The sequence below is a fragment of the Rhinolophus sinicus genome, linkage group LG03 (assembly GCF_036562045.2).
Source record: "Rhinolophus sinicus isolate RSC01 linkage group LG03, ASM3656204v1, whole genome shotgun sequence".
NCBI lineage: Eukaryota > Metazoa > Chordata > Mammalia > Chiroptera > Rhinolophidae > Rhinolophus > Rhinolophus sinicus.
This window is the reverse complement of record NC_133753.1, coordinates 194,057,032-194,083,227: the sequence shown is the minus strand read 5'-3', so window position 1 is coordinate 194,083,227 and position 26,196 is coordinate 194,057,032. Positions and strand designations below refer to the sequence as shown.

At 43.1% G+C, this 26,196-nt stretch overlaps 1 protein-coding gene across 5 annotated transcripts in view; it reads right to left on the bottom strand.

The window, feature by feature from the left end:
* The window catches only part of SEMA5A (semaphorin 5A), a 422,672-nt gene that overhangs the window by 42,519 nt on the left and 353,957 nt on the right, over positions 1 to 26,196 (bottom strand). For 3 of the 5 annotated variants that reach the window (XM_074329090.1, XM_074329092.1, XM_074329091.1), the window contains 4 exons: positions 19,339 to 19,520; positions 16,211 to 16,354; positions 6,680 to 6,697; positions 6,303 to 6,450 (listed from right to left, as the gene is read on the bottom strand). In XM_074329090.1, the coding sequence (XP_074185191.1) occupies positions 6,303 to 6,450; positions 6,680 to 6,697; positions 16,211 to 16,354; positions 19,339 to 19,520 (492 nt within the window). The remainder of the gene's footprint in view (positions 1 to 6,302; positions 6,451 to 6,679; positions 6,698 to 16,210; positions 16,355 to 19,338; positions 19,521 to 26,196) is intronic. The other 2 variants (XM_074329093.1, XM_074329094.1) reach the window with 1 other exon arrangement.

Genomic DNA, 26,196 nt, shown 5'->3' with positions numbered 1-26,196 from the left:
CGAGAAAACCGCTGTTCAGAAAGGAGGAAACACTAACTATGAAAACAAAGGAAACTAAGAACTATAAACTAGCAAGCAGCCAACGTCAAAAGTACTTGTTCAGGTTGAAAAGCTTTAGTCTTTCCCAGTTTACATTTCCTCCATATTTTATGCAGAAAGGAGGTGCCAGCTGAAGAGAAGTAAGTGCCATTGCAAGGAGGTTGTGAATCGCTTGAAGACATTTTAGCACTAAAAAAAAATAAAGGGGACACTAGAGATAACTTTATCAATTAAGCATGAAAGGAAATGAGTCTTTCTAATAAGGTTTCTTGGCGTCCATCCAGCTTTATGAGTGTGGGAAATGAGCTCCTGCTGGGTGATCTCACAGTTCTTGACCCATTATTTTCTGAGGAAGCCAGAGCATCCTAGACCTTTTTAGGACCTTAGGATGACAAAGCCTCAATATGGGGTCTTGCTCTGCTGGCTGCAGGGTTTTAGGTACATAACTAGTTTCTCTAGGCCGTGATTTTCTCAGTCGGAAAATCAGGAATGCAGGAGATGACATTTCCAACGCATTTTGCAAACTCCAAAGAGGTACACAAAAGTGAAGTATTTTGTAATACTGTCATTATTGTCACCTGTTTATGCTTCTGATTGCCAGTTTGCACTTACTCCTAAATTTATCCATGGTGCCATAATTTGATACAAACAATTTTCAGTGTGTTCTATTAACTCTGATGAATCTTCACAGAATCCCTTTGACCATGTGGATTGAATTTGATGTCTTTCTTTTGGACCTTTCAGGGCTGGATGTGGTCCAGTTCTTTTGTAGGAAGTAGATATGCTTTCTGCTGATATTGTAAATGATAGCTTTCGATCAAGTGTTTTACACTATGTGTGATATTTCAGCAATAAATATAGTGCCGGCAATACTATGTACATTTCTGCTTTGGAATTCTCTTTGCTGTATCTGACACCTTCTTTAGCTCTATTCTTTTACACATCAGCTAAGCCTTTGAGGAAATCTTCAGTGACATTAATTTGAAAAGCAATTCTATTTATACAACATGACATTTTCTATCATTTTTTCCTTCAACGTGTTGTAATTTTCAGCCAAAACAGAATTAAGATTTGTGTTGTGAGTTTATCTTCAATTAATTTCCTTGCTCATAACAATCTCCTAATGGTACTCTCATGGTTGGCTGAAAGAATGTGATCACAATATTATGAAAATGAAGGGTGCTAATGAATGAGAGAGGCCAAAACAATGAAAAGCCAAAAAAGCTCCTCTTTCTTTTGAGAAACACTTTGTACTAAATAAGCATAAAGGAAAATAAAGACCCATCATTTATTACTCAACAGTTCACTAAAAAAATACGTGATTGGAGTTGTGTCACTAAATTTAATTCATACCCAGAGAACTAGTTCTCAAAAGCTGACCTAGTCACCCACTAGCAACTGACTACAGGCCAAGTCCATTGTTTTCTCAAGTTGAGTTTCCCCATCTCCAAGTAGAAGTGTTAATGAAAGGTGCCCAGCAGGGACACAGGGAGAATAAACATAATACGTTTTCATTGCTCTTCATGCAGTGTATGGTATGCAGTAGGCACTAGATAAAAGTTAATTATTTTATTATGTAACATAGGATTTCAATCGAAACTGAAGCATGGTAACACACGATAACATGCCTAAATAAGTAAGGGATGTTTAGTTGTAATTTCATTTACTATTTAATTTGACAGTATGCAGTGTTAGGATTTGTGAGACTTGATCTAACAATTACCACTATGCTTACTAGACATTATCTAAACAAGTTAAAATTGAAACATCAATAAGCGAAATACAATTAATATAAAATAATATTTATATTTAATACATTAATCTAAAATATTGATGTTTATATATATTAATTTAAAAGTAATTTAAAATATAGTAACATATAAAGAATCAGTTGTTATTGCTATATAATTCAAGCATGGAACTTTGTTCCCCGGCTACTATGCATTGGTGCCGGTAATGACAGTGAAGATAAATGCTATGTTATGAACGCCTGTGTTAGGTTTGTCACTGGGCTGTGTTATACTACAAATATCATACTTTATATGTATTCTCCTAAACAGCCACGTATCAGTGCCTCATATTTAATTTCGGGGTGCAAACTGCAAATAGGGAATGGCACCTCAAGTGTCTTGGTGACGCAGAGGCAGTGCTGGGACGTGGGCCCCACCCGTCTCACCTGCCCTCCATGGTCTCCCCACCCACTCCATGAGGCCACATGTGTGAAGGTACCATGCGAGATCTGGGCAGGAACGGCGAGGAACCGGAGGAACCCAGCCGCTCCTGGGGTTCTAGATAAGCTTCCTTGGCAGTGGGGAGGAAACACCTGTCCATGAAGTGTCCTGGCGTGTCATTCCACCTCACCAGAGGTCTCAGCCACAAAGGAAGGGTGCGACCCAGTAGTGATCCCTCACCCAGCCAGCTGGACACATGTGCCACCAGGGTCCAGAGAAGGGACCCCAGGATCACAGAGTCAGCAATTTCAGGGCACCAGCAGGCTTGACCCCACACTTCATGGAGGAAGACAGAGGCCCGGAGGACAGTGGGTGGGCCTCAGGGTCACACAATTAAGTGTCTGCACAAGACCAGGTCCTCCTCTATGTCGGTTAATCAGCCCCCACACAACCCAAAGCTCCACAGCCCCCAAGCCTTCAACATCTGGAACTATTGTTTTTCTGTAACTTTGTTTTGGTAGTAAGAACATTTAGCATGAGATCTACCTCTGAAATTTTTAAGTCCAGAACTTGTGCACCTTGCTTGACTGTCACTTAATTTCCCTCTCCACCCAGCCTCTGGCAACCAGCATTCCACTCTTTGAGTCTATGAATTTGACTATTTTGGATTCCTCTTAGAAGTGGAATCACGCAGTATTTGTCTTTTTGTGACTGGCTAATTTCACTTAGCACAGTATCCTTCAAGGTTCACCCATGTCGTCACATGTCACAGAATGTCCTTCTTTTTAAAGGCTGAATAGTATGGATGCACCACATTTCCTTTATCCACTCATCTGTTGATGGTCATCAGGTCATTTCCACATCATGGCTACTGTGAATAGTGCTGCAATGAACATGAGAGTGGGGACAGCTCTTCTAGGTCCTAATTTCAACTCCTTTAGATGTGGAGAAACCACACCCCTTGTGCACTGTTGGTGGGAATGCAAACAGGTGCAGCCACGATGGAAAACAGTATGGAGGTTCCTTAAAAAATGAAAAATGGAACTACCTTATGACCCAGCATGCTCACGTCTGCATATTTATCCAAAAGAACTGAAATCAGGATCCTGGAGAGATATTTGGAACTTTAAGAGCAGGGATTCATAGGGAAAAACCTAATAGTTCTCAATGAGGGTCCTTAACTGTCTAAACTGAACCACTCCCACTGAATAGAAACTTGGAAACGTATTCAAAACCAGGATATATGAATTTCACAGGTGAAACATGGGAGATCTTTATGTGAAATATCCATTCCAAAATGGTGGAGCAAGAAAAGATTCTCAAGTTTTCAATATACTGGTCATACTTGAACTTGAAATCAACTCTTTCTCGATAGTCTGCTGTAGTACTCAGGGAAAGTTCTTATACTTTCCACAAACATGTCCTTTACTACGTATATAACATTTCATTAGCATACTGTCGGTTTTAATAAGCGTGAGCTCAGAGAAGCAGCTGAAGCCCAGGGATAACAATTAAAGAAATGAGAGTAGCAAGGAGAACTCACAGTGAAGGGCTGGAAAGGTGAGACCGTCAGCTAGAACCTCAAGGACATCACCAAATTTGACACTTGACAGCAGTGGTAGGAGGGAGGGACTGTCACCCCTTCTTAGCGGAGGTGACTGAGATTTGGAGACATCCACTGACTGCTCATCCAGCCAGACACAGGCAAGATGTGTCTTGAACTTCTTGACTCCAAAATAAATAAATTACCTATACTTCACAGCTACTATCTTGATAACACACCTCCACCAAAGCATACTTTGTGGCCAAAGATTTATATCATAAACTGCAGCTGGAATATGAAGATCAACATATTCCTTTAAACAGCGATTATTTTTAATAAACTTCTTAGGAATTTAACTGGTAGGATACATATTCTAAGAAATCCAAAAGAACCAAGCCCCTCCTTCATCCCGCTTAGGTCATTCAAAGAGCATGGGTTGGCATTTCTGCAGTAAAAGAGACAGAAACGGGAATAAATGGAAAAGTCACGGGAGGAAAATAAAGGTGATCCTCCTACGATGAAAGAGTTAGACGGCTCCAATCTGCCACCATAACATCTTCTTGGAAGCACATGGTCAGGAGATTAATTTTGGTGGGAAAGAAAAAAAGAAAAATAACTAAAATACCTAAGAACTGACATTAGGTTCATCGGAGACTTGTATGACATTTTTCTGGATTTGAAAACTGACGTTATATTTGTTTTATAAACCATAATTCTGTGAATGTGGACATAAAGTAATACGTACATTAACATTTTAGGAAGACATTCGAGTTTCACATTTATAATCAGGTGTATTCCCCCACCGTATACGTGCTCCCATACACATACATTCCAGTGACTACATCGGAGATATGCTAAACTTTCCTTAATATGAACTTCTTTCTTTCATTAAACTGTTTTTAAATGTAATTATTGAAGTCACTTTGCAATGAAAAAATGAATGATAGGAAATGTTTTCCGGGTTTTTCATATTGTAAGGTTTTAGAAACTAAAATATAAGAACAACTTGGCCCATCCATCCCAGCGGACCAGACAAACCCTGTCTGATCCAGGCATGGAGATCTCATGTGCAGATGCCAACCCACCGCAAATAGGAAATGATATATTCAGCAAAAAATAAAGCTACCACATTTGAATTGTTTTCCTAGAACAAGTGAATGCGCACAGATTTACCCATACATTTTAAGAAATAATTTTAGATTTCAGCACCCGAAATATCAATAAATATATCATTGCAAATTGGACATTGATATTTTTCAGTGTTCAAATTTAGTTCAGGCTGACCTGGAAAGAAGTGCCTTTTTAATCACTAACAGCTTCTATTAAAGCTACTGCAATATCAGCCAGTGCAAAGGGGAAAAAATGTAATCGCAAACCCCAGTAACAGAGGTCTCCTTGGGTCATCTTGGGGAGTAACATCTGACAAACCATCTCATAGCCCTCTTCCTCTCTCCAAATTCCTCAAGGCTGTTGGGGGTATGTGGTTTTTACATCTCACAAAAACCAGCCTTACAGTAGCTCAAAAACATAGCTCAGTCTCATCAACCAGGGGACCAAAATGCTGCAAAGACCAACTGGAACAATCAGCGAGGAAGGATGCCAAGCTAGACCTTCTCATGCTGAACTTCTCCCCCAAACATGACCCCGTCTCTGCACACACTCTGCGGTGCCAGCACCAGGGGAAGGTGAAGGAGGTGCCAGCCCAGGAGGCTTTCGGGCTCAGTGTTCCTGACTGATGGTGCAGGAAGAGTAACGACCAGCCTTTGGGAAGGAGCTTGCACTAGAGGAATGTTATTTGGGGCTTTAAAGTGATAAAGAAAAGATGAGCTGCTAAGATGGAAGAAAAACAAAACTCTGAGTTATCTTTCATTCCCTCTCAATTGGCACCAGTGGGCCTGATAGTGACCCCATAAAGTTTCTCACTACTCAGTGTTTCAGGTTCATCTGCGTTCTATACGTTAGTGTAGGCTCAGTATGGAGACCTTATCCCATTTCCCCAAATCAAATACTGTGACCAGAATTTTAAGCAGGCTGAAGTTTTTGTCATGATTTGAAATGTCATGACAGCTCAGAAATGGGACCTGAAGAACTCTGGGGCAGCTTACCCCATAGGTGAATATTTAATTCAAGAAGCTTCCAGGATACTCTGAATTTCCAGTATTTTCTCCAAACATTGTCATTAACCAGAGAAATGTATGTGATTCACAGCATTTAGTGTTTGCTAGGTACCTAGTGAGTGCCAAGCACCTAGTGTGTGCAGAGTACCTGGTGTGTGCAGAGCACCTGGTGTTTGCTGAGCACCTGGTGAGTGCCAAGCACCTGGTGTGTGCAGAGCACCTGGTGTGTGCAGAGCACCTGGTGTTTGCTGAGCACCTGGTGAGTGCCAAGCACCTGGTGTGTGCAGAGCACCTGGTGTGTGCAGAACACTTAGTATGTACCAGACACTCAGTGTTTGCAGTGCATCTTGTGTATTCAGGGCATCTGGGTAGGAGAACATCCAGCGTGTGTTGGCTCTGCTCTCCCAGCTGCAGGCCGCGGGCTGTACTCACCATATTGCAGCCCGCGCAGTCGGGCCCATTCTCGCAGGTCCTGCGGCGAGCTTGAATGCCGCCCCCGCACTGGGCCGTGCACCGTTCCCAAGGACCCCAGCCTGTCCAGAACATGTGCGGGGGGCACAGCAGGTGCTCATTGCAGTATCTGTAATGGGGAAAGCAAGAGGACAGGGGCTGGCTTAGTGCAACGAGCGGCCGCAGACCCTCCACGCTCCGTCCCTGCACCGGATGTCGTACACATGGCATGCTCTGCGTGGACCGGCGTTTTGCAGTTGAAGTGGTTGCACAGTGAAGGAGGCAGAGGTGGCGCTGGCCATGCCGCGTGTGCACAGACAATGGGATGCACGGGACAATGAGGGTAGTGCTAAACTCACAATGCAGGATGGATCTTCCTGTGCAGCCAATTTAAGGAGAAACAAACAAAACAAAACCCTTCAAATAGACACCCCAAAATGAGAACACATAGAAAATACCTAGGTAGGGCATTTATCTGCTAAACATAAACATTGAAAGATAAAGTAGGTTATGAATACAACGTCAGCAAAAGTGTATCTGGATTTCATTTCTCACCCATTAATCAAATAAGGCTCACAATCCTATTAATATAATAAGCTAAAAAAAAGTTAAAGTCTGAATTTAGCATAAAGCCTCATGCAATAACCTGCTGAGGTTAGCGCACGTTTATATTTATCTGCAGACTCCCAGCATGATGCCCAACAACCTTAACTTAAAAGACCACCAGTTAGCTAAACAGAGTTGAATTACCATTTACAAACATTAGTCCTATTTTTCAGCAATTGAATATACTTCTAAATATACATTCGTACTGGCAATGTTTAGCCAAATATGTAAGCCCTTCTTTAGCTGTAGATGAATCAAGACTCCCCCAGTCTTTAATACTGCAAATGAAATTAAGTGAGGGGAACAAATAAACAAACAAACAAAAATAAGAAAGAGCCTGGCGTTTTATGGGTTAGAGCTCATAGGGAGGAAGACGCTACTCTGAACTTGGCCTAATTTAGTGAGACACATCTGACAACGTAAGGACTATCGAAACCCAGCCCGCCATCTACTAAGCACACATGGAGCTGCTAGAGAACACTGGAATGCAAGATGTCCCTGTCTCGCCACCCCAGGCCATCCGCCTTCAAAAGCAGAAGGCAGGAGGGCCCCTGCAGGAAGCTGCATCAGTCACCCTAATGTCATCACTACTAACAAACACTTAATCCTGCAGGGCACATGCGAAGGATGCTACAAAGAGTGCTTCCTGTCACAGGTGCTTACAACCTGAGGTGGCACAAGCCCAGGATGTACAGCGGAGAGAGCACGATCTTTAATGAGCAGAAAACAGGGGCACATGGCAGCCGCTTTCCAGAAACCAGGAAAAGGAATTTGGGGAACATAGTTCCCTGAAAGCAAATGCTGGTAAGGTTCAGTGGTTTTTTTCCATCAAACCAGGAAAAATCCATGGAAAAGTGAAGCCTTCAGGAACAGCGATGAAAAGTAAAAAGCCAGGCCAAGCTGAAGGGGGTCAATAGAATGAGGCAGATGGAGCATTGGCTGACGTTCTGGAAAAAACTGGAAGGTAGAGATGGGAAGAATGAAGTAAGACAGGGGACTGAGGAAAAGAGAACAGAAAAAGGTGACGGGAAGTGGAATGATCTATCTTTGTTGATAGGGTGGAAGACCTTGAACTTTATTTACAAGAAATCAAGGAAATCCCACAGAGCTCCAGAGACAAAATAGCATTGTCCGAGTCAGAGGGTGGACACTGGTCTCCAGGGGTTGGTGGCTCATCTCACTGGAGGACCCGAGCCTGTGAGATTTAAGGAGCTCTCCATGCTTGAGTGTGGAGATAGGTGAGGCCACCAGCAGGAAAAGCTGATGGGGCAAATATTGGCCAGGAGAATCTGGATTGCAGCAATCCAAGGGAGAGATTCCAAGCTAGATAAACATGATGACGGTGGAGGAGAAGAGGAAGAGATATTTATGGGGTTTGGCATCGTGGGAGTAAGATATGGCAATTGTGTGAATGTTTAGAAAAACAAACAAGCAAATAAACAAAGTCCAAAGTCAGCCTCTCTATTGAAACTGGGAAGCACCCTTACTTCCGGAGGCAGGGTTGAAATGTCCTGGCATGAGAAAGCCTCTAGAAAGTCAAGAACCAACCAGTCAGATCGTTTCATTTCTCTAAATGTTCACATAAAGTAGCCCATGGAACTGAATAGCTATCCCTCTTCTTCATCTTTTCCATTTTTGAAGCAAAAAGAAACATGAAGTTTCCTTCTTAAGAAGTCGTATACAATCTCCCAGGGCCCTGAGTCTCAGAGCTCAGGGCTAAGGCCATTCGTCTGTGTAGGAGGGTAAAGGAAAGACTTTCTAAGTAAGAGAGTATGACCTCTAGATAAAAGAGCCAAAACAAAATTGTGGATACAATTGATTAAAGGAATGTGACTTTAGGAAACGTGCACATGTGTAGAGTTACAATAAATAAAACATCGCGACTGCTCGCTGACTACTAACAGGTGTGTTGGTGCGTGGACTGTTCCAAGAGGAAACTGCCATTTGTTTGGAGAACACATTTGGAAGGAGTAAGTCAAGAAAGCTCAGAACATCGGAAGTCGCAGCATTTAATTCAAAATCTCCACATGCAGACAGGTGAGGCCACCAGCAGAAAGAGCTGATGGGGCAAATACCGGCCAGGAGAACCTGGATTGCAGCAATCCAAGGGAGAAATATTCCAAGCTAGACAAGCTTGACTGCGGTAGAAGGCGAGGAAGGGATACGCATGGGGTTTGGTAGCTTCTTTCACTGGGCAGAAGGAGGAGAAGACGGCCTCCTGTTTAAAAGCTGACCCACTGACATTTAAAAGGCATGGACCTCCTGGAGGCCTTGGCCCTAATTTTCGCTTTTGAAAACACAAACAAACAAACAATAAAGGAGTAGGGAGAGCAAAGGAAATACAAGACCCTTGACTTTTAATGAGAAGCAGAGTCACCACAGTAACCGAGCTACCATTTCCCCACAGCAAAATAAATCATGGTGCACACAACTTTCTCCCATTTGCCTGCTTCACACCAGCTCTGAAAACGCCCCACGTTATGGCAGCTAAAAATCTATTGCAGAAGCTGAAGACGACACGCAGCCCCGAGCTTTCATCAGTTTCATAGGTGGCTGCCCTTAAGATTGCCCACCACCTGCCTTCCCTTTCTTTCTCTGTCTCCATCTACAGTGGTCCTGGGGGAAAAGCCTCACCAGGATATGTGCATGTCACCCTTTGCAAGGGAGGTCAGGCGGGAACCAGAAGTTGCTGGGCTAGCCCTGTCCCTTTACGTCTGGATTTTCACTCACAAATCCAATGGGAGAGAGTGTGCTCAGAGGCAGAGCTCTTGCAAGCCCCTAACTGATTCTCTGCAATTTCAGGGAAGTGGGGTCCCTTTGTCCCCCTTATTCTCCCACTCCTCTGACAAGTGATCCTAAGAGAAGCACTCTTGTGGAACTAGTCTTTCATGGTCACAAATACAAATGGAAGCTGGAAGTAAGTTACTGTGGTGACTCTGCTTCTGAAAGGATTTGTATTAATTTGTGGGTAAGATTCCTGCACAATAGGCCAGCTGTTGGATCTCCTCGCTCCAGTCCTCTATGTGCAGCTGGTTTTGACCAAATAACACGCTAAACATTTTTGAAATTTGATGGGTTCTCTTGTATCTCTAGTATCTTAAAGCACTGAAAATCACAGATGCATTTCATGAGGCATTAAAAATTAAGATGTTAATTTTGCCCATGACTGCTCACTCTCATTTTGCATTTAAAAGATAATTAGTGACCCTGCAATATGTCTCCATAAATTATCCATTTTTCCATAAACCTCGTCTCTGTGAAAAGAATTGCCTTTCATAATCCCGTATAGACTAGATTCTCAACACTGTCTCACATTTCTTTTCCTATTTCTTTCTGCTGTAAATTGCGTTCTGTTCCGGTTAGGTCCACGGTAGCTTTTCCCTGCACTCTGCCAGCCTGCACCAATCAGAGTCCTGTCACAACTATTTCCTCCTTGCTTCTTTCTAAGTGATTGTCCCTTTGCTGAGCCATACTGAAATGATGGAATCTTTTGTGGCACCAGAGAAATTGGACATACATTGAGTTTAGAATAATATTAATTTTCACCCCAAATGAAAGCTAAGAAAACCCATTAGGGGAGAGGAAAGACTTGTAAAAGGCACAGTTTTGGCTCACCCCAGGACTAAGTAAACACACCCACGAAGGCAAACAATAATCATATAAAAAACCCCATTCATTCCTTTGACTTTTAACTCTACTGTGATCCCCACATCCTAGAACTCACACTGTGTAGTCCCCTCTCATTCAGTGCTGGGGGGACTCGTGACTCGCTCCTGACAGAATGTGGCAAAGATGGCAGGATATCACGTCCATGATTATGTTACAGAAGAGGGCGATGCCCTTCTTTCAAGAAAACCCTCCTTGGCTGGTTCTGAGGAAGCAAGCAGCCAGGTCGGGAAGGCCCACTTGCCAAGGAACTGAGGGAACTGAATGTTGCCAACGGCCATGGGATTTGGAAAGCAGACCCTTCTCCAATCGAGCTTCAGGTAAAGCCACAGCCATGGTCTATCCCTGGCTATAGCCTTGTGAGATCCTCAAACGCAGGACACAGATACAATGTGTCCAGGCACGAACCCACAGGAGCTGTGAGCCAATAACCACATGGGGCTTTAGGCAGCTGCGTCGGTGATAAGATTACTATGTAATAACCAGTAAAACAGATTTTGGTACCTACACATGTGGCACTACTGTCAGAAACACCTGAAAATGGGAAAGCGGCTTTGGGACCAGGGTAGAAGCAAGTAGAATTTTGAGCAGGGTAGAGAAAACCTAACAGACTGTTAGCATAAATCTAGATTTTGAGGATGTTGCCAGCGAGGGTTTAGAAGGAAGAAGGATAAAGGACTAAAGCTCAGCAACAACAAAATCCACCCAATTAGAAAATGGGCAAAGGACTTGACTAGACATTTCCAAAAAAGACTACAGATGGCCCATGAGAACATAAAGGGATGTTCAACGTCATTAGTATGTAGAGAACTGTGACTCAAAACCACAGTGACACACCACCTATTAGGTCTATAAAAACTTAAAGTAACAAGTGTTGTTGGTGAGGCTGTGGAGAAATTGTAATCCTTGTATGTTTCTGCTAGGAATGTACCATGGTGCAGCCGCTGTGGAAATCAGTTTGGCAATTCCTCAGAACTCTAAACACAGAATTAACATATGACCAAGCAATTCTACTCTTAGGTATATACACAGAAGGAATGAAACAGGAACTTGCACAGATACCCATATGCCTGTGTTCGCTGCAGCATTATTCGCAATAGACAAAAGGTGGAAATAACCCAAACATCCTTTGATGGGTTAATGGCTAAATACAACATTGTAGTCATACAGTTGAATATTATTCAGCCTTAAAAAGGTAAAGAAGTTCTGACACGGACTACAACATGGATGAACCGTGAACACAACATGCTAAGTGAAATAAGCCAGACACGATAGGGCAAGTATTGCATGATTCTACTTATATGAAATGTCTAGAATAGGAAAATTCATAGAGACAGAACATAGCTTAGAGGTGACCAGGGGCTGGAAGGAAGGGGAAACGGAGCGTTGTTGCTTAATGGTTATACAGGTTCCGTTTGGGGTGATGAAAAATGTTTGGAAATAGACAATAGCTGGGGTTGCACAATAGTGTGAATGCAATTAATGCCACTCAATTGTGCACATAAAAATGGTTAAATGGCACATTTTATGTCATATGTACTTTATCACAGTTAAAAAGGAAATAAGAGCATCTTACTGGAAAGTGGAACAAAGAGCCTTGTTATATTCAAGGCAGAGAGCTTCCAAAATTGTTGCTGAAGCATTATGGGAAGTGGAACACAGAAGTGTGAGCTAGTTATATACTAAGGAAATTTCCAGTAAAGTGTTGGAGGGGCTGCCTGGTCTCTTCTTGCTGCTTATTGTTAAATGCAGGAGAAAGAAAAAATAAAATTGAGGGAAAAAATATTAAACAGAAGGAACCAGGACTGAACAGTATTAGAAATTCTGAGCCTCTCCTGATGGCAAAAGATGCTAAAGAAATAGCTTCTGAGCATTGCCAGGAGTGACTGGCATAGCATAAAAGGCTGAGGATGTGACTGTACAACCTTTTGTTAAACATCTCAGAAGGATCAAAGGGTCAGAGTAGTGTGCAGTCACACAAAGGGGCCTCTCACAAAAGGTCAAGAGCAAGGGTGTGCCTCCCAGACCCTCTCAATCACAGGCGAGCTACAGGGTGTTGCCCCTCAGACATCTGGACACCATCCCCAGGTAAAGAAGGACCAGCTCAAAATGATCTGTGGGTGTAGTTTTGTTCAGTGAAGCAAACAACACGGAAATCCAGGGAAGACCCACAGAGTTTATTTCAGCAAAAATACGAGCTTGGATTGAAAGGTACAGAGAAAGTACCAATGAAATGAGGCTGTTGGGAATCCACAATTCTACGGCAGGAAGCAGGCTGATGAAAGCACTCAGCAGCAGGCAAGCACATGTTACCTTTTAGGCGGAAGGAAGGAAGGTTCAGGAAGCAGAACTGAGCGCCTAGAAGGCAGAGCCAAGAACCACGGAGAATTATGGCCAGGCCTTGAGACTTCCTGGAGCACCTCCCAGCTCCTGTCTGGCTAGGTTTCAGAATTTCTGAGGAGCAGCGATTCCTCTGTACTTTCCGTTTTCCCCACTTTCAACAGAAATGTCTGTGGTGTTGCCCTTTGCCGGTCCCACCATTGCACGCTGGGTGTGTTGCTGGCAGATAACGTGTCTCTCATTTTAGAGGTTGACAGAGTGAGAGGAACCACATCCTGAGGGCCTCATTCACATTTGAGGATGATTTACATATGGTTCTGGAATTTGGGGAGATGAATTCATGGCATAAAACTCATGGGGACCTTGGGAGTTGGTGAAATGCATCTTGCGTGTGGAAGGAATGTGAACGACTCAGGGACAGATAAACAACTGATTATGGCAGATACTCTAAGGTGACCCCAGTGATCCCTGCCCCCTGGTATCCACACCTGGTATAGTGTCACCCTCTCGAGTGTAGACAGGAACTACGACTTACTTCTAACAGAATATGGCAAGGTCAGGTGGCATGCCACTTTATGATGGCATTATGTAAGACTGCAATGCCCATCTGCAAGGGGACACTTTTCCTTGCTAGCTTGAAGAAGTAAGTGACCATGATGCGAAGGTTCATTTGGCAATAAACTCAGGGCAGTCTCTGGCTAACTAGTGAGAAACTGAGGTCCCCACAAGGAACTCAATGCTGACACCAACCCCACGATCTGGGAAGTACATTCTTCTCCAGGAGAGCTTCAGGTGGGACTGCAGTTCTGGCCAGGCAGAGAACACAGGTAAGTCATATTGGAAACTCCTGATCCCCTGAGACTGTGAGACAATAAATGTGTGTGATTTTAGGCCACTAAGCTTGTGGAACTATTGTCACACAGCAGGAGAAAACTAATGCAGATAATGAGGTTTGTGTTTTGATAATATTCACACTGATGTCCATGGTGGCCCCTTTGGGATTCGGTGCTTCTACTCAGTTCCTGATATTCAAGAAAATCATTTTTCCAGGACATTTTAGAACAGAAAAGCAAAGCGGTCAAACTTTTTAGAGTACATGTAAAATGTAAATTAGATATGTTCTTTATTACTGCATAAAAAAGTGATATGAATATTTTTGAGATTTTAGTTACAATAACACTGCCATCGAATTATTCCACCTATTGGAGATTTTGTCTCAAATCAAAAGTCACTAAACTATAATCCTGGCCTTAATTTAAGGACAACTTTTGGGAGAATCAATTTATTCACTTGTAGCCACTCAGGACTTCTTTAGGGTTGTTGGTGTTTAAATACGCATGAGGTGATTGTGTTTAATGATTGTGTATCCTTATTCCTTGGTCTTTTGTACGTTCCCAAGGAGGTACAAAAGATGTCCTTTAAGCTTGAGTTTAGTTCTCCAACATTTGCAAAGGATGTTATCCCTTTATATTACTTATGTGGAGAGAATGCGCACAGAACACGGCAAAGAAATCTAAGTACTTTCCTGGTGAAGACCAAGAAGGGGCACCATGTTGGTTTTCTAGTTTTCATTAACCCCTTGATAGCCCCTAAGAAAGGCTGTTCAATAGGGAGGCTTCACTTCTCTAAAAATGTTACATAGCCCTACTCCTGCCCTCCATTCCTTTATTACTTAAATCCAAATTTCCTCCATTGACCAAATATTCATCTAGCCCAAATGAGCATTTAAAAACGGCCTTTTTAAATGTAAGTCCTCCAAACACACTAGCCATCCTGATCTTTGCCTGAAAACAAAGCTTTAAGAACAACTGTAATTGGATATAGAACATACGTATATATTAGCCACAGAGTTACACAGCTTCTTTCTGTGTGTTCAGTCCAGGAAAGGTGACAACAGGTGTTAGGTCTGAGGAGGGGCTGTGATTCTAAGGATGGCTTCACACAGATCAAGGTGGCTTTGCCTGAATGGGCTGTATTATGTGACAATGTGTTGCACTGTCAAAGTTCCAACCAATTTTAGATCTCACAAGGCTTGGAAATAGTAGGGAGACGGCTCTCCTATAATTGGCTTTCCCATTTATCAACTGGTGTTGGATCGGAAATGCCAGACTTGCGCAAGAATATCTTGGGGGAACTACTCAGAAATGACCAACCCTGCTTTGTAAGAATCATCTTTCATTTCCCTTTGAGTCAAAAGGAATGAAATCTTAATTGGTAATTTAGGAACACAGTGAAGAAAGAAAAGAATGATTATCTCCAGTTGCTTTGAGGTTGTAATAAATAACTAGTAGAGAATTATGTATATAGTAAGCCTGTTGGTTTTGTCTATATAAATACTAATCACGTAGGAAATAACTGCATACAGTGGTTTTATGAGGCTCCCAGTGAACCCACATCACCAAATACAAGCCTTACTACATTTTAATTAAAAGGCACTGAAAGCCATTTTGTTTCACGTGGATCAGTACAATAAGTTTATGTGGGTTTGGCAGAATAAGAATCCTGAAAGTGATGCAAAATTAATCTACTTGGATATTCTCCCAATGATCATAAATGGGAATGTGCTTTAAATTTGTGAAAAAGAGTCCACTATCACAACTGTAGATTTTGTGAAGGCCAAATAAAATGTCTGATTCTATAAAAAGGAACAAAGTGTTAAGTACAAGACTGAATGCAAATGACCTCCTGATGTGCTGAAAGCTTAAAACACACATGGGAAAAATGCCCCACTCTGGGTGATTCTGTAGCTTAACTGAGGCTACCTGTTAACTGACGAGTGTGTACTAGTTATAAATATAAACCAAACCTTGAACATGCTCTCACCTACACTCCAGCTGCTCAGTTTAGTTCTGATGAAAACTTGACTTCATCTGATCAATACCGTATGGACCCAGGACGGCCTTAGGTCCGACATGAAACTGTAGGTTTTGAAACTGGTCTAGTTGAATTCTAACAAGAACAATCTTTCTCCGACAGACTTACTTGCCAAGTCTCCAGGAGCCCAGCACAGAGCTGCCCACTGTCCCTGGATCTCCATTCCTTTGGAAATTGCTCAGCTGAGCCAACCTGCAGGGACTATGGTGGCCACTGATGCTGTCGACACAAGGCTTTGGCCATAATTAAAGGATGTCAGGACAAGGAGGGGACGATACAGCTCAACAGAAAGAGACACCACAGAGAAGCTAAGCTAGATCCCAGACTAAAACTTCAGGGGAACCAACCACGCTGGAATGACCTGAAGCGTGAGAAGGGCGATGCTGGGACGGAGCGGCACGTACCGTTCCTCGCGGTTCTGTCCCACACACACCCGGCCTCCGTGCCGGGGCGTGGGGTTGCTGCAGGATCGCTGTCGCACCTGGAAGCCGATCCCACAGGTGGTGCTGCAGGGAGACCAGGAGGTCCAGGGGGTCCAGCCGCCATTCCTGGGGAGACAAAGCAGTTGGGTCACTGAGTCAAAGTGGCTCACAGGCCAGCCCCTGTCTGCACCCACTTCCAAATTCAATTGTTCGCCCACCTGGACCATCGGATTATGGGCTGTGAAGGAAAAAGGAACTGGGACCATAGGACCAATGTACTGTGTCATGGGACTCTCAATTACTGTGAGATTTTTCTCCCAGGTATCTGATTTTAGAGTCAAGGTAGGAAACCTTTCTATTAGCTAATTACATGTCTTAATCTCTCTCTCTTCCTTCCTCCCTCCTCACTAAGAATTAGAATTCAGAAGTGACGTGGTGTCATGAGGACGCACAAATGTTTATTTTAATTACAAAGAAAAAAAGAACAGATTTTTCTGAGCGACAGTAAGTCTGATTTGGCCCTGCTTTGACGGTACAGTCTGGTTTAGCTGATTGCTTTATATTGTGGATTTCTTTTCATAAATTGAATGTCTTTAATCTGCTGCTCTAAGGCACTGAGAACATATATTTAAATGATGTCAAGAGAAAAAGTGTATAATCAAAAACATTATACTTGAAAAATGTATTCAACTAGGAATATTTGGAATTTTCCAACACTTTCTGAGTGTATTGGATTGAACAGGTGCCCACACATAAAGGATAACAGGGTGAATTTAGAGTCATTTGATCAGTCTTCTCAAAGGCTCTTTGATGTACTTTGCACAAATTGAGAAAGTACTTGACAGTACTGACCAAGCAAAAAATTCAATTTGCAGATTAGATGGTTTCCAATGTTTTGCTTCCAACAAAATTGAAGGCCAGCATAAACAGGTATCAACTGACATCGGGCGTTAAAAACAATCTTTGATGTTAGATTACCACACTTTTGGGAGATAACTTCGAAAGAATTCAGAGAAGTGAGTGAAAGTGCTGTGATCTTACATTTCTATCTTCTGATGGGAGTAATACTTGTCAGCACTTAGAAGTAGAAAAATAAAATATAAGAATGGAATTGATGCTAAGCCCTGCCCGATTCAGGCAAGAAGTTGCATACATGCCTGAGTAGAAACAGTAATTGGGAATTAAAAGCAATTGCCTTAAGGAACGGATTTTCAATAAAATCTCATTTTTTATGTTAAATCAGCATTTGCCAAAAATGGGTAATGGTAATGCTGTTTAGATTAATTATGTGCTAATTTTAAGATATAAAGCCTAATGGTTATTAGAAATAAGCTTTTTTTAAATTTCATTTATATAATCTGTTTTTGTGGTAGTTGCCTACAAGTATAATAGGGTGACTATTATAAGACTTTCAAACATAAAAACATAACATATTAGGATAAGATTCTATAAGGAATAGAATAGAAATAAGAAATTAAAGAGAAGGAGCAACATAAGATTTCTGAATATTAGCATCTGATCATCAATCTTTTTAAATGTGAAGGTAGCTAGCAAATTACTATGGTGTTTAAATTCCATAAGATTCCACATTTCAATAGTGATGTAACAGACATGCTACCTTTGCAAATATTGAAACTTTGGGTGAAACCAATTAGATGCCAATTTTCAGGTATTTGAGGGGCATCGAGTTTATCAACATTCTTTTAGGGGGCAGGTGAGCAATTTGCTGTGAAGACAACTGTGCCAGGAAACCCAACTGTCCAAGTACAAACAGTGCCAGTGAGAGCTGGCCCATCACAGTGCGATGGATGTGTGTGCACATGAGAACTTCAGTTACAACCCAACATCTGTCCTTTACAGACCCAGGGAAATCAACAATGGAGGTAGGTAGGTAGCTTCTCAGACGACCCCAACTATCTGACGTTGGTGCTCGCACCAGAGGAAGCTGCTTCCAACAACGCATATTGCTTCTGAATCTGCGTGAGCAGGTCACTTATTAGCATATGGGCTACTAGGGATAGTTTTGGATTCATGCATTAATGCGTCCAAGAGTGGATGAGCTGATACACTGTGTGTGCCTCTCTGTCCTTGCACACGTTGGGTACAAGGCTGGGGCTGGCCTTCGTGAAGTGTCCATCATAAGAGAGGATACCTTTCCCTGGTCTGACTAGAGGTTGGCTGACCAGCTACCAGAAGCTTCACATCCGCTTTATGTGAACCTCTCACGTGTGTGCATTTCAGCATGCCTGACGGACAGGGAGCTGGGACGCCGTCATTCCTGAGAACAGGCTGTGTTACCGTCTTGTGTGTCAGCCTAAATTTGATCTGAGACTTGCTTTCACTCTTAGGAACCACCTAATGGCAAGGTCAGAAAGGAGCGACCCATAGTGCTCACTTCTAACCATTGGGGGTCCCTGACACTGGCAAAAGGAAGAGACAGTTGTGAAGAGCCACGTGGATCATGCCAGAGCACAACAAATGTACTGAGTTCTGTTAGTAAGGGACTATCAGGGCACACATTCCAGAAAGAGACTGTAATTGGCAGGGATGTTTCCCTCAAACAAGCCAATACCATGTTTCCCTGAAAATAAGACGTAGCTGGACCATCAGCTCTACTGTGTCTTTTGGAGCAAAAATTAATATAAGACCCAGTATTATATTATATCATCTATCATCTATTATATTATATTATATTATATTATATTATATTATATTATATTATATTATATTATATTATATTATATTATATTATATTAAGACCCGGTCTTATATTATATTAAAATAAGGCCAGGTCTTATATTAATTTTTGCTCCAAAAGACGCATTAGAGCTGATGGTTCGGCTAAGTCTTATTTTCGGGGAAACACAGTCGTACTGCTGACATTAGCAATGTTTTTCCTAATCTAACAAGGAACCTAGGAACACGAGTAGGTTCTGATCTGTAATCTACTTTACAGTTTCATAGAGCACGTATTTTGAAGTGGTAGGTGTCCCTGTCTCTTTCTGCCTTTCTCTTGAAATGGGAGGGTATATATGAAGAATGCTTTCCCAACCTCCTCCACAGTCTGAGTTTACACACAAAAGGACGGCCGATTGTTGGGAGCTACGCACCTGGAACAGTTGGCGATCTCCATGCGGGGGCCCTCGCACCGCCAGCCGCCACACTGGGGGGCCGGGCTGTCACAGGAGCGGCTGCGGCACAGGCAGGTTCCCACGGCACTGCCATCCGTGTGCGTGCAGGGTGTCCACGGGGACCACGCACCAAAGTGCCCATCCACAGTGAGATTCCTCGTCTAGGAAGAGATATAAGTAAGGGTGTCAGAAAGGGCGTAAGGCTGTAAACTTAGAGCAAAACACGAAAGGTCTCTCACAAGACGATCGGCATGCATTTAGAATATTTTATATTATAGTGAAAAGGGATGGAGAGCGAAGGGTTTCAAAATAAAGCAGCAGACGTCACCAGTGGAGATAATGATGGAGGAGGTGGCGGGGGCAGGAGGAAAAGAGGAGATGAAGGAGGAGGAGGAGGGAAAGAAGGAGAAGGAAGCAGGAGGCGAGGAGGGCGTGGAGGCTGCTAACAGCTTGATGATCACGTCATGGGAGAACTGGCCACTAATGTGAGAAACCCACGGAACAAGAAGGATTGGAGTGAAAAATCACAGGTGTACAATTCTGTTGCATTTTTATGTATCTTAATAAAATGAAAGATTTGTCAAACAGTAGTCATTTAACACCTGGCCTGGCTCACATGTCGTCTCAAAGTAACCGCATTTAATGTACTTGTCAAATGGCTGGCACGGTGAGCGGAGTCTAGTTAAGGGCCCATGAGAAGTGAAAGCGCTGCATGGGCCATGAGGAAGTGATGCTGAGTTCCATTTTGGTTTCACAAACCCGAGGACGGACTCATGTGCTTCCCATGGCATCCAAACGATGCTCCACCTCGGACAACACCCATCTAGATGATAAGGACTCATTCTTAACGGCCCACAGATCCACAGCCTCCCACACCTGCTCCTGGCATATAGGTGTTTGGCGGGAAGGGAGAATCAGGGAGAAAAATTCTCATGGAGGCATATGAAAAAGAGGGGAAGCTTCTATGTTTGTGGCATTTTCACATTGAAAACATTTCAGAACTTTGTTCAAATGACTGAGGTTTGGCTCACCGGCTGGATTTGCACAGGGTACATGGTTTTTGCTACTGAGCTACTGAACAAATGAACGGTGGGAAGAAGGGATTTCAAAGTACAGCACTGGATTGTGTCACGTGGGTACCATGGGGCTGCTCTGTGTATGACGTGTGGGTAGGTGGCTGTCCCTCCTGATACCCCAAACACACACACACACACACACACACACACACACACACTCACATGCATGTCCGGCTCATGGGAAATGGTGCAAAACCTGAAGGGCTTAAAAGTAAGTGGATTTTTAAAAGAAAGTAACATTAGAAAAAAAAACACACAAAAAAAAACCCGAAATTATATATTTACTGAGAATATCAATATCCATGTAGTTTAACACATAATGTTGACCCTAATAGTTTACATGAAAAAAAACTTCCTCTTTCTCTACAGGCCTGCTTGTCTGTGGACTGGACTCCAACAAAGTCTAGAAAGAGCCAGAAGCCTCTGGAATGTTACTGGAGTGTCAGGGAAAATGAGCCACACAAGTTACAAAGCTTACAATAGCATAGCTTCATGACAGAGGGGGGGTCCCGGAGATGAAGTTATGTCTTAAGTAGTTGCATCTCGGCTGACCCTGGCGGGAAACAGAAGCCACAGTTCACACAATTTTGAAGAGAATGCAGTGGAGGCCATCTGGGCAGAAGTGTGGGCTGGGTAAGGGAAGCATCAGGGGATGCTGAAGCCACCAGGTGCCGAGGACACAGGGAGCTGAGACTACGCTAGGCCTGTTGGGAAGAGGGGAAGACAGGCTCAGGGCTGCATGTCGGTCAGAGCTTGGAGAGGAGCTACCTGACCGGGGCTGTCACAGGGGTGTGAAGCCCAGGGCGGAGCTGCAGCCGGGCCGAAGGAAGGCAAGGAAGAAACACCCCAGCCTCCCTCCTCCTGCCCATGCCTCCCACTGACTGATCCCAAGAAAACAAGGAAAAAATCTGGACATGGTGCAGACAGTGGGTGGGGACGGGGAATGGGGACTGACCGGCAGAGCCACCCACGTCCCTACCCTGAGAGGCTCTGCGAGACATTGGCCCTCCCACTTGCCGCTTCCTCTGTGAGGGTGTGAGGGGTAACAGATCAGGGATGCTGCTGTGATTTTTGCAGTTTTAGTAATCCCCCTGATATTGATTAGGGCTTTTGAAAGGACAGGTTACTTGGGGACAGAATAGAGGATTGGGGTCAAAGAAGATTCTCGCAAAGATCCTTTGGCCTCTGTTTCCTCATCGGAACTACAAAGGATTACAGGATCTCTTTAGAAGTCATGAGAAAATCTGAATCTAGGAAAATGAGGATTTGTGGAGCCAGAAGAAAACAGAATACGATGGTGACAAATGAATGAGGATAGAAACAGAAATCATTCAGACTGTTCAAAGAAGACATTTTATAATGGAAGTATAGAAATTGGCAAATGGAAAAAATAAGTCAGTGACTTGTGGAAAGGGAACTGCAAGGTCATGAGTCAAACTCTCAGCTGAGCCAGCTGAATTTATCAGTAAGGTGATAGGAAAGCAATGAGTATCTGGAAGGGACAAGGAGACACCTCCAGCGTGACAGAGAAATAGGCAGACAGACAGGCAGACGTGAGAGGGGGAGCTGGAGTCACAGCCCTGATTCCTGACAACTCTGAGGTTCCTATTCCAATGCATTTCCTCCCTGAAAATGAATCTGCCCTGCAGGGAACCTGAGAGTCTCAGTTTTTGTAGCCCAAAGGGCCAAAGGCAATAACCCCAGCCAGCATGGAAGGCTTTGATGAGGAAATACTTTGAATGAAGGGGCTTTGCATTCATTCATCAAGGGAGTGAGTCCTCACCACTCCCCGGGAGCAGGCATCCATGCCAGGGCTGCATTGGCACCATGAGCCATGCCCTTAAATAGGACATGCCCAGGCCAGGGGACAAATCCCGACTGGTCACAGCCAGTCATGATCACCCCATGCACCAGGCCAGTGCTGGGTCTTAGGATGGTCATGTGTCCTGATTCTGCCCAATAAGACTCAAGGAGAGACTGCAAGAGGCTTCTAGACATTATTTTCCTTCAGATAAAAGAAAGATACTCTCTGCGCCGTCTCTTTCTTCCTGCTTTGGATTCTGTTATGTTAGGATGTAACGCATCCTGCTCCTGGGGGCAACAGGAGGAAGTCCGAAATAAGACACCTACTCACCCAGCACCTCCCTGAACTGGGGCAGAATCAGGTCTGAGACTGTGGACTCCCTATCATGGAAGGGTAAAGACAGTCATTTCTAAGGCTCTATTCATAGGAAATTCAGTTTCTGTTAGGTAAGTGCAGCCCTATTGGACAAAATCTTTATGTTCTAGTTTTAGAGAAAAAGAAAACTACGATTTAAGGAAATTTTTATAAAATCGCCAAAGATTGCACAGCTAGTGATTTGGAAGATGTGCTTGGAAATGCTGGTCTGCCTATTCCTTTCCAGGAGACGAGGGTTTCTCAATCTCAGAACTACCGACGTTTGGGCTGGATAATTCTTTGTTGTGGGGATGCCCTGTGCATTGTCGGATGGTAACTGTCATGCCTGGCCTCCACCCTCTAGCTGCCCATAGCCCACCGCCCCAGGATGTGACAACCAGAATTGGTCCAGACATTGCTAAATGTCCCTGGGGTCGCCTCCAGGTAAAAATCACTGCACGAGTCATCTTCCTACCCCCCTGTTAGGCCCTGGCCTAAGGCAAGGGGGTCTTAGGCACAGAGATGCTATAAATGTTCTCTTTCCAAATATATGGATGGGCAACAGATAAACTGGTTAGAGTGACGGCGGGAAAGAGAAGAAGGATTTGAACTAAGTGGTGGTTCATGAAAGAATGGAGAGAAATAAGGTAAAAAAAAAAAAAAAAAAAAAAAAATAGAACGTTATGGTAACAAAAACACCAGGAAGGAAAGGAACTGTATTGTGCTAATCACTAGTGAGGGTACACAGTGCTGGGATTCCGCAAGGTAAGGGTGTGGACTTCATTTTGAGACCAAGGGTGGGGTGTCTGCAGACTTTGAGGGGCAGTATTTTCAACTCAGGGACATTGCTGTTGGTTCTATTAAATTTCGGAGCAAGAAAAACTTCTAGTGTTCAGAAAATAACATGGGCAGCTGGGCGAGGGCTCTCTGCATTGCACTTGATGACACACTCATTTTGACCCTGAGTATATTATATTTCCGCCTCAGAAATAGAACCATGAATAATGGGGTAGGTTCTTCTGCTTTACTTTTCCATATGAGTAAATAGGTTTCAATTTTCTTAGCTTTCCTTGAACAGACCTCAGAAATGAAGCTATCTGGAATGCATTTTCTATAGTTGTGCTATCTTCTGGGTTTCTGCCAAGCAACTTTCTATTTGGGGCATGTGATTTTTCTTATTCAATATTAAGTATGAAGCCATAGCAAACCATATACCCTAGGTAGCTAGTACCAGACACTGTGCACAGATTAACTCCTTGAATCTTCCCAACATCCCTACTGCCTACGTCCCATTTTACAGAGAGCAAAACAGGCTCAGATGAGGCTCAATTTGCTCAAAGCTACGCTGGTTGTAAAAGACTCAAGATCATTCTAAACAAGCTGAGTCCAGAGCCTGTGATCTCAACCAGTTCATTCTGTAAAGCAGTTCTTAGGTCCTCCTTTGGTGAAAGTATCATGGAAATGAGTTTCATGTACTTTCACCCCCAATTCTGTAACACCAAAGTTCCCCTCCCCTGGGAAATAACGGACTTCCAAGAGCTAGCTAAGGAAGCTCCATCTTCTGTTAAGCATAATCCACAACCCCGTTTCGGTTCATCCCCATTCAATGCATCCATTCCCAAGGATGCAGATGCCCCTGATGAATACAGGGGTCCCTGGAGCATATCTTTAGGTCCCCACTGAACTGCAGCCATCACTCTCTTACGACTACATCGAAGTCTTACGTTTCTATTTGGATGATGTTCAGAAGTTAAAAGATCTGCCTTTATTTTCAAAGTTTCATGTATCTTTTGTCACAGGTTGTAACAAAACAGGATACTGGTTATGCTCCTTGACAAGGCTTGCCTTGTGTTATAACATCAATTTGATATCATTCCTAAGTCTATCTCCATAAATGAGTTATGCAAAGGAAACATAGCCGTTTTGAAGAAAACTGCTGGAGTGCTGCGTGGCCTCTGAAAGGACAGGTGAATAGAGGCGATCTTTATTTATTGCCTGAGTCCTCGTTCTTTTATTTATAAACTGGAAGCCATGATATCCATCTTTGGGGGCCATCGCGAGTATTGAATGAGATAATCCACTGAAAACTGCCTAGTGCAGCATTGAGCACATGGTGTAGACACACAATTAACCTTAGTTCCTTTTTTCCCACTTTACAGTAGATTTCCTTTTTTATCAAGTCTTATGCAACAGTCCTTATAGAAGGTAATGTACGTAAACTATTTAGTGTGAGAATCAAGACATAGTAAACGCGGAGTCAATGCCATGATTATTTCAGAATCGCAGGCCTATATTTAAAGCTCTGTGCAAATCAACAGGAAACATGTGGGGCCAATAACTGTGCTTGATTTGTTAAAAAAAATATGTAGTGGATATCATTACAGAATCCAGAAAGCACATCTCGCTTGCTCTCTGAGCATAGTTGGCAGAGTTACCACTGGGTCACACCGTTGGGTCCACATATGTATCAGCCGCTGCTTTGGGGAGATGTTGACAGCTGGGAATGACGCTGTCTTTAGATTAATGATAATGTACTGGGTCTAAATCCTGGTTTCTTTCCCCATATAGCTATAGAACTTTGTGGAAACCCTTTAGGCTCGGGTCTATGGTGTCACCATCTAAAGGGAGATCTCTGGGCTCAGCCACTGCCAGATACCCCTTTCACTCTAAAGATGCCAACTTCACAACAGCCTAGGAAGCATCTTGTTATTGCAAGAACCTTATGTGCTTCTTTGGTCTATGTATTTTGCTAGTTATGGCATGATATATTTTGGAACAGGCACTCATCATACAATACGGTATGCTGGGAACCATGTACCTGCAAAGGATGTGGATGGTATTCATGCATAAATAAAGCCCAGGTAGATCCTTAAGACTATGGGAGCCTCGTTAAGCAACGTGAGAAGTTATATGGGGCATATACTATATAATCTGAACCACTAGATTGGTATATGTTCATTTAGAGCTTGCTCGAGCATTTCACACCTCTTAACCTGAGAACAATGCTTTCAATTACATCTATAGAAACAACCAAAACATTAATCACTATGTCAACCACTGCTCTGCCTCCTGGACACAGGAATCATACATATTTTTAAACAGGGCCCTTTCAAATAGGTCTTGCTAAGTGTCTGGGAAGGTTCTGGGGGGTCCTGTCACCAACTTGAACTCTTGAAAACAGAGGATCTAAGCCTCTGCGTGTGGTTTGACTGGACCACTCACTTTGGGGAACACAGTTCTACTACATCATTTGTCCAGGGTTCGGGGAGATTTACAAGGTAGGTTCCCACAGAGAATCTGATATCACCCTCAGCACCCTCAACACCCCTCTAACCTTACTGAGCTCCTCCTAAGAGGACCGCTTGTCATTACTGAACTGGGCTTTTACATTGGATATAAGACACTTTGGTCTCATTCAAAAATCCCTCAGCTTCTAAAGCTTAATTTCTGTTGGATAAACATATGTATATTACAAAATAAATGTATTTAGCTGATTATAAGGTTTATGCAATCCTATGTTGTCATCTTGCAATCCGTGACAACATTTTCTCCTTGTAAAACAGTAGTATATATCATGAACATGGCATATCAGAAATGATGAAA